At 46.5% G+C, this 8927-nt stretch overlaps 2 protein-coding genes across 8 annotated transcripts; one reads left to right on the forward strand and one right to left on the reverse strand.

Annotated features, from left to right (window-relative positions):
- Positions 1 to 205: 205 nt before the first annotated feature.
- On the reverse strand, positions 206 to 3474 carry LOC110538660 (ankyrin repeat and SOCS box protein 16). 2 transcript variants are annotated; one of them, XM_021625618.3, is made up of 7 exons: positions 2892 to 3474; positions 2286 to 2662; positions 1805 to 2072; positions 1236 to 1644; positions 987 to 1070; positions 621 to 734; positions 206 to 527 (listed from the first exon to the last, which is right to left on the reverse strand). In XM_021625618.3, exons 2-7 carry the CDS (start codon positions 2617 to 2619, stop codon positions 342 to 344), a joined length of 1395 nt encoding a protein of 464 aa, XP_021481293.1. In that variant the 5' UTR covers positions 2620 to 2662; positions 2892 to 3474; the 3' UTR covers positions 206 to 341. The 2 variants fall into 2 exon arrangements, with proteins under 2 accessions (XP_021481293.1, XP_036794699.2); XM_036938804.2 differs by having other exon boundaries at positions 2286 to 2567; positions 2892 to 3083.
- LOC110538662 (homologous recombination OB-fold protein) lies at positions 3161 to 8175 on the forward strand. 6 transcript variants are annotated; one of them, XM_036938817.2, is made up of 10 exons: positions 3161 to 3412; positions 3611 to 3661; positions 3876 to 4949; positions 5086 to 5169; positions 5311 to 5445; positions 6012 to 6120; positions 6708 to 6793; positions 6975 to 7103; positions 7261 to 7453; positions 7558 to 8175. In XM_036938817.2, the coding sequence occupies exons 1-10, from the start codon at positions 3401 to 3403 to the stop codon at positions 7608 to 7610; spliced, it is 1926 nt and encodes a 641-aa protein (XP_036794712.2). In that variant the 5' UTR covers positions 3161 to 3400; the 3' UTR covers positions 7611 to 8175. The 6 variants fall into 6 exon arrangements, with proteins under 6 accessions (XP_036794712.2, XP_036794711.2, XP_036794713.2 ...); XM_036938816.2 differs by having other exon boundaries at positions 3180 to 3412; positions 5083 to 5169; XM_036938818.2 differs by having other exon boundaries at positions 3196 to 3412; positions 3611 to 3683; positions 5083 to 5169.
- The last annotated feature ends 752 nt before the right edge of the window (positions 8176 to 8927 follow it).

Genomic DNA, 8927 nt, shown 5'->3' on the forward strand with positions numbered 1-8927 from the left:
TCTGTCGTTCTGAACAGGCAGTTAACCCGTCATTGAAAATAAGAATTTGTTCTTAACTGACTTGCCTAGTAAAATACAAAAATAAAAGATGAAGTAGTCGAGTCATACAGTCTCAGTTGCTGTCAATACATTCTGAGATGTCTTTTCATTCCTACAAATGCAATTCATACAAGAACATAAATTAGTTCAGAAAAATAGTTTCACATTTTCAAAGGCAAAATAGAAAGTTGATTTATTAATAAATTAATACAGAAAACACAATTTATTGCAACCATTCTTTTAGTTATTGTAAATGCAAATCAATGTCTCTCTTGGCTTCTGTCCCATGTGTTCCACTTTATTCACCGGATCTCCCCGTCATTCCGAAGTAGTAGATACTCCATCAGAGAGCTGGGGATGTCCAATCTACTGATAGCTGCGTCGATACCTTTTCCTAAGTGGCGGCGCAGAGCACAGCGGCACAGGTGCTGCAGGGAGCGGGGCTGGCTCGTCATCTGCCTCACAGAGTCAAAGAAACCCTGGTGCGTCTGGGGACAGAGAGATGGTGAGGGAAATGGAAGAAGGACATTAGATGGTTCAGGCAGTGAAGGAGAGAGCTGAAAACGGAGGAAAGGACAAACCTCATGTATCTCAAGAGGGATAGACTGCATCCATTCCTCACAGGAAGGGACAACAGCATAGCAGTTCAGCATTACCTCCAGAGTGGCAGGGGAGAGGAGGCAGAGCTTCAGCATCTATGTGGAGGAAATCGGTGGGTTATTATTATTATCATGCCCTCCAAAATGTATTGTCTACGTAGAATTTCAGGGAATTAACTTTAAAACATTTTCATAGCGCCCCCCAAATGAAATAAAATCAAGCTTTTGCTGGTGCACATATTTCATCCCAATAAAATATAATTAAATGGGCCCAAATGCAGCCTCCAACTGGCATTTTTACACCCAGCTTGGCCCAACACACTTTTCCAATTGCCCACCCTGACATACCAAGCTTTTACCGGCCTTAGCCCCGTGGTTTAGGAGGGAGCGTGCTACAGCCTCCGGATGCTGGTCTGGATAGTCCTCCACCACCTGCAGACAGGAGAAGGAGAAGAAGTCTGTCTTATATACCACTCACTGACTATGAAAATTGTAAATATTATTAAATAACCTTATGTCCAAATGGATCTTACACTTTGACCACATAACTCTCTGTAGCTCCCTCTGCCTCCCCATATGGCCCACCCTTAACCTCACCTGTAACAGACAGTCCATGGGTGTGTATCCTGCACAGTTCTGCACGTCTGCTTTGGCTCCGTGTTGTAGTAACATTTCTGCAATGCGTGGGCTGCAGTTACTACAGGCGTTGTGTAGAGGTGTGTGGTGTTTCCTGCCTGCAGTGCAGGGGTCAGCCCCAGCTCCCAGCAGCATCTGGACCACGCGGAGGTACCGCCCAGCCTCGGCAGGCCTCTCAGCCCCACCACAGGCTGCATTCAGGGGGGTCTCCCCCTCACGGTTCCTGGCTGACACGTCAGCTCCATGGGACAGAAAGAGCTTCACATGCTCCTCCAGACCCCGACGAGCCACCACATGGAGGGGAGTTAGCTTTGTTTCACTGGTCAACACATTGACCTCTGCCCCACCCGTCACCAGCAGCTCAGCACACCTGAAGAGAGTAGAGACACAACCTTATGATCTTATCATTCATTGGCCCCCACATCAACAGACCCACCTGCCATATAACTTTTGAAACATTCCTCTATCTATAAATAATATAAATTATCACCAGGCATAGTGTCAGTATGGCTAAGAGCGCTGTCACTCACTGAAATGTCTGGGCTGTGCTGCAGAGGTGAAGGGGTGCACTGCCGTCTTCTGCCAGCAGGTCAGGGTCTGCTCCGTGGGCTAGCAGCAGCTGGACACAGCTGTCATGCCCACCTATACAGGCATCATGCAGGGCTGTGCTGCCACCAGGGTCAGCATCCACCTCCGCCCCTCGAAACAGCAGCTCCTCCACACAGCCTGAGTGTCCCTTGCTGGCTGCCAGACGCAATGCAGATGTCTGCTTGATCTTGGAGCTCATGGTCCACATCCCTGCCAGAGGGACAGAGAGTATGTACATTATTTACCTAGCAGATGCTCATAGCCAGAGAGTCTTAGGTATGTTTAGAGGGTAGAATAAAGAGAGTCGATGAGCAGTGATTGGGGAATGATTGGAAGATCTATAAGAAAGGCACAGATAGGTCTAACAAAAAGACAACAGTGAAGCAGTAAAAGTGAGTTTATATATCTGCGTTTGACACCTACCCAGCTCTGCAGCCCACACCATCTCCTCATGTACTGTTTCCATCAGTGCGTTGACCATGCAGGGGTCCTTTAACACAGTGTGCACTCCCTTCATGTCCCCACACATGAATGTGTTGTGGATTGTGGTGTCTCTGCATCGGGCCTCATAGACCCGGATCTCCTGGAGGCCCCGTTGCTGTCTGGGAGGGGGTCTGGAGGCCCGGGACACAGGTGGCCGGCTCATGGCCCTCCTGTGAGCCAATGCCTGCCGCTTATCCTCCCACTCCTGGAGCTCCTGATCCACTTTCAGAGAATGCAAGGCGGCTGAGCTGAAGGCAAATGTGTCCTTGGACATGACACCCAAAGCTGGAGCAGAATCTCAAGCAACCCACTGAGGTCTTTAAGCAACACATTTGAAACAGTTCCAATTTTAGTTGTTTACAGTTTACACAACATGACTCAGTGCATCAAATGTGACTTAGACACTGACTAAAAACCTACTGTTATGGCCAATACTAAACGAAAATCAAGACAGAGATAACAGAGACAACAATTTATTTTGTCTCTGGTCTTTGAAGATTGCATTTACATAGTATCAATGTTGTGTGAATATAGAATTCTACTCACCTTGAACTTGTAACCACTGTGAAATCAGATTTTTTTTCATGTGAACTCAAATAAGTTACTATACAAAATATAGTACATTTGCTGTTGTGGATAATGTAATTTGCTTTCGACTACTTCATGACGTGTTTTACAGACACGTCCAAATGTCCTTTCACAAGATATTGTTGCCCCAATACAAGTTTAGTGCCTGTTATAAATAGACAGGGAACGCAATCTGATATTCGAGGAACTGCATTAACTGAGATAGTCAGCAGGTGGCGACAAGTGACGACCCATCTCGCGAACGTCACGCAACGTAGACATTGATTACGCAATTACGTTCTACATGAACGTGGCGGTGCCAATCTCACAAAATTTCGCATTTACAACATCTTGCTTTGCTTGAAAAGTTATACTATTTTTACTGCAGCAAGTACTGGATGGCTGAATTAAATGACATCTGCACTTCCGATTGATCTTATGTACCAATATAAATAGGCCGTTAGAAAAGACATTCGACACGAGATCGCATGACTGCTATGGTAAGAATCAGTCATGTTTGTTTGCTAGCTCTGGTTCCCAGGTCGGTAGCTGCCACAAGTTTACAAATGAGAGAAGCTTCTAGCTAGCTTGGCACGTAGCTAACAGTGTTAGCCAGCCATCTAGTTGGCGAAATGTAATTTACATCTAGCTCTTTCTTAGTTGATGCTATATTTGAAGATGTCTTTCTTTTTCGACAGACTTGCAAGTGGAATGGATTATTTAACGTTGGGGAGGACTTCGATGATGAGGTGCTGAAAACTGATTTACACAGTCAGTGATTACCACCTGCTGATATGATAGTTATGACAGATTATAGCCCTCTGAATAAATTATCAGATTGACATCACAAGTAATGTAGAGTACTGTTAGTCTGAACACCTCTGGCTTTCTTTGAATATGAGTTATACAACGTTTTGTGTGTGTGTGTGTGTGTGTGTGTGTGTGTGTGTGTGTGTGTGTTAGGATCTACTTGAGATGGACTGGTCTGCTCCATCAGTGTCTGCTTGCACTGTGTCCTCTGCAGCACAGTCCTGTTTCCTCCGTTCAACTGCAGCATCAACTCCTGCTGCCCCCTATGGCCAGAATAACTCACATCAACCATCCACAGAAGGCTTACTTGCCCATAGGGGCCTGTCGAATGGCCCAGGGTCAGATAATTCAACACCGAACAGTGTAGGACAGTCTCCTGCTTTGGGTTTGAGACTGCTCTCTACATCTAAACCATTGCCCTCATTCCCTCTTCCCCCTCTCCACCTTCCTACACTGAGTAGGGGACTGTGTACAGTTACCCAACAGAGCTCCTCACCAGCTCAACAGATGAAGTCAAACACAACAGGACAGCAAGAGGCCCCCTCGCCGCAGGATGACTTTGATGATTGGGATGTTGACCTGGCAGACCTAGATGAAAGTGACCCACAGATGAGCACTTGGGCTCAGGTCCGAGAAACTGCTCCAGCTGCAGATCTAACCAAGCCCAGCGATGACTCTGTATCCCCAGCCAAAAGACTACGGCCCACAGCCTGTGGTGGTGCTCAAACCGGGCCCAATGTGGGTCTGAGAGGATTCAGTACCTCTAACATAATGTCTGGTCTTCCCAGTAGTAGTAGTATACTCCACAGGTCCTCATTCCCTGGTCCCTTCCCCTCTCCCCGCCCTGATCCTAGGGCTACCTTCCTCCTAGCTCCACCCCAGAGCCCAGTGTTATCTGGCCTCACCATGGCCTCCAGCCCCTTCCCCAGGCCTGTGACCCCCAGGCCAGTCAGAGGGCTTCCTTCCCAGGTACAGAGGCCCCGGGCTACACCTCTGGCTCAGGGACGCAGCCTTTTTGACCCCATCTCCCCAGCCCCCTCTAGTAGGTTTGGTGAACCCATGCCTTCCCCCAGTCTCACCCCCCGTTCCCTCCACCCGCCCATCTTCACTAACCACTTGATTCAGCTGGTGTCCAACTCCAACAAGACCCCCCAGAGACCGGGTTCTGACCACATCCGGCCCAATACCCGCCGCTTCCCCGGGCCTGCAGGAATCCTACCACAACAGGTGTGTCTCTTTCTGCTTCTGTCCCTACCTGCCTCTCTATCTGTTTATTTGTAGTCTAACTAATCTCAGCAGTCAGCAATGTGCTTGGTTGTGATACTAAGCTACTGCGAGGTTCCATTCTCTCTCCTTAAAGCAGCTCCATGGGCAGAGCCTGGATGACATCGTGGTGGCCATTCCTCAGACACCTGCACATGGGGCCGTGGCTCGGCTGCCCAGTCAGGTACTATCACACTGATGTGTAGCCTATACATTTACAGAATGTATCATGTGTCATGATATTAGTTAACCTTTTTGTCCATTCTTTATTATATCATGTTGCTTTATGAACATGTGATGTCTGTGTAAAAAAAAACTTGTCCAGGTTCCCAGCTCTCAGACTGAGGAAGAGGATTTCAGTGGAGGTCCGTGGGCAGCGATGAAGGCAGAGATGGGATTGGACGAAAGGAACTCCTCCTGTTTTCTGCACTCTTACAGCGTGGCCATGGTACTCCGCAAGGTGACCAGCACATTTAGCGGTATCCAATTTACACAGCCTATAGTAGTGTAAATGGCATGAAAATTGACTGAAAGGCTAACAGTGTTCAGGCTGTGCGTGGTCATGTACCCTTCAACAATATGCATAATTTAACATAGCATATTTAATGTTAGAAGCTTTAAATGCCATATCATCTGGTGCAAAAATGTAACACTTGGGTAACACCGTTTGCATAATTTGACTTCATGAGCATGTTTTTCTGCACCCAGGGCAGCCTCCCTGATAGAAGTGGATGGGCTGTTTTTCTCTATGTTAATGGCCCTTGTCTCTGTGGTGGCACTCTATCAGTATAATCAGGACAAATGACAGGCCTGTGCCTGGGGTGTTAGTAGTTATTATCCCAAACATGATCACACATTAATCATCTTAATGGTTATTCTGTTGTTTTTCCACAGTCTTAATGTGCCACTGCTAATGGCAACTCTGCATGAGTAATTGAGATGTTTAATTAATTAAAGTTAATGATTGGCAGTTGTTTGAACTTGTTTTGTAGTGCTCTAATACAAAGGTCTGTCTCTCTCTGTCAGGCGGCCCTGAAACAGCTGGTGAAGAACAAGGTCCCCAACATGGCTGTGGTACTAAAGAGCATCCTCCACACACACGCTGATGCCAAGGCTGTGTTCAGGGATCCCACAGGTAAGGCCTACTGATGGTAAGCTTGTGCTTGTAGGTAGAACCGGTCACACAGTCATTTTAGTGAGTCTGTGGCTGGCTGTTTCATTGTGTCTAGGGCCCTATTTCCTCCTTTTTTCTGTCTCTTTCTCTCATTTTCTTGCAGTTCCTGCTTGAACCTGAGCAGATCTATTAAAGTATTTACTTAACCTTAGTGTTGTGCTTATTAGTGACTCTATCAGCATCAAATGAACATGTATTAGCACATGCTGATCACCACGGACTATTAAGTCTCAGTGATCTGTGCATTCCCTCCTGAAGTGTGGCCCATGGTGCTACCTGTTAACAGATTACCACTGGAAAGGATGCACTGATTACTACACTGTTGTCATTAGCAGGAATAATGTGACCAGTGTGCTCAATGTGGAATGAATCAATCACGTGTATTTTATACAGCCATTTTTACATCAGCAGTTGTCACAAAGTGCTATACAGAAACCCAGCCTAAAAACCCTAAAAGGCAAGCAATGCAGAAGCACAGTGGCTAGGTATGCTGTTTTGCTCTGACTGCACAGGTAGAACACAGTAGTAATACGCGTGTCTGACTGTAGGAGAGATGCAGGGCACAGTGCACCGGCGCCTCCTAGAGGACAGACTAGGGGAGCTCAAGACGGGGGCGGTATTGCTGCTCAAACAGGTAGGACTTCCACAGGCCACACACCTCACTATTTACTAGTGTTTCATTGCAAATCATTTGTTGGATTCTTCAAAATGATTGAGCCACTCACAATAAAATCACAAAAACAAATTGTGTGTAAAGTTGATAATTTTTGCACTATGTTAGCTGTAGACCCATAATTAGTTGTCTCTTCATGAAGGTGGGTGTGTTCTCACCGTCCCACCGTAACCACTACCTGAACGTGACACCCAACAACCTCCTGAGGATCTACCCTCCTGACGGCTCGACCTTGTCCTCCACACAGAGCCAGCTGCTCCCACTCCCCCCGGTGAGAGACCATTACCAAGGCCTGGAGGATATCTTGTTGTTATCCTGTATCCTGCTGTTGGGAGTTTGATGTAACAATTACAAATCATTGATGAGTAAAACTTGGTGTCTTGACAGATGTATTGTATTTGTTTGTCTAACTCTACTGTTGAATGTAGGAGCCAATGTTGGAATCACCTGATCAGTCCTCCAGTGTCCCAGGAGCCCCTGTGTCTCAGATGGAGTTGTTCTATGATAATGATGATGAAGAGGATGTTCGGGCCCCACAGGTCTCTGCAGACTCTGGTGCTGGCTCCTCTAGTGTTCCACAGGGCCCGCCTGCTGCACCACTGGACCTGTCCTGGGACGCAGGTGGGACTTGGATATGCATATGAGTGTATGTTCTTGGTAAACCAATCAGCAGCTCCACCCTGTGTGTTTGTTTGATTTAATTTGTCTGTCTCTGTGTTGTGCAGATGACCTTGATGAGCTTCTTGGGGAGTTGCCTGTTGAGTCCTACTGCCTCTGACACCTGCCCACCTACCCCTTACGGACAAGGTACATTTATACAGGGGAGATGTAAGCTGTCACTTGAATGTGAATTTGATTTTGACGCATTCTGACCGCATGTTGGATGCCTTTCTACCTGATTCCCCCGGAGAATCTTGTCGCCTGAAGTGCTATCATTTTGTGTTTGGTGTGCTGTGACCATTCATTTCACCGGGAAAATGTGCATGTCGGCCGTGTGGGGGGGGGGAAACTCTTGAGGTGTTGGGAACTGGGACGGACTGTCGCTCCCGCATCTCCCCAATTTGAATGAAGCTTCACTACCCAGACTGCTACGGGTTCATCCCATACTGCTACGGGTTCATCCCATACTGCTACGGGTTCATCCCATACTGCTACGGGTACATCCCATAGACAGTCATTCCCCTGTTTGAAGACCTGCTGGCTGATGTTTTGTATATTTTTTTACTTCACAGTGCAGTCTCCTCTAAATCATAGCTAACTACTGTATGTGCACATAATGTCTTGTAAAACATGTATATATTAAAGAAGACTTCTGTTCAATAATACACTATACACAACTGAAATGGTCTCTGATTTTCTTGTCTCTAATTTGCGGTCTTTGGAGTGATTGAGAATTAAAATGCATGAGAATGCACTTACTAATAGGAACAGTATATGGAAAATCAAACATTACAATTAAATATCCATTTAAACCCTGGCTTGATTGATCCACACTTCTGGTTGAATTGCATTGTGGTGGTGTGCTGTAATTAGGCACCGGTGTTGCAAGGTTTCATTGGAGAGGCAGAGTATCCTGCTGTTCATAGCCATTGTCCATTAATTGGAACTGCAAATCTTTTTCTCAACGTTTTTAAGCAGTTTTCTTGTCTTTCAGTCAACTAACACTATTTTAAACATTGATGGCGCTGATGAAACATGGTGTGAACTAAAGTATCAGCCTGAAGTGAATGACTTTAAACATTGTCTCCTGGAGCCTTCTGACTGTCATTCTCTGCCATGCTCTTCTTTCTCCATGTCTGTGTTATTGCCATTTCCTCTGTCTCTCCTATCCCCTTCCTCTGGCTATGTTCCAGTCCAGCCTGTTTACCATGCATTACAATTGTGTAGAGACTTTTGGGGAGGGATTTTCTGGGTTTTTCGTCTCTGTGGAGTTAAATCTTTCTTTCCAGCTGGGCCAAATATATTCATCCAGCTCTGTCTGGTGGAGCCCTGGGTGGCTGGGACAGTCACAGCCTGACAAATGGGGTCTTATCTGGGCTAAACCAGCAGGATGGGAGACCCACGCCAAAACTTTCACCACCACCAACCTCTCTCC

The sequence above is a fragment of the Oncorhynchus mykiss genome, chromosome 12 (assembly GCF_057628025.1).
Source record: "Oncorhynchus mykiss isolate SJ-2025 chromosome 12, ASM5762802v1, whole genome shotgun sequence".
Classification (NCBI taxonomy): Eukaryota; Metazoa; Chordata; class Actinopteri; order Salmoniformes; family Salmonidae; genus Oncorhynchus; species Oncorhynchus mykiss.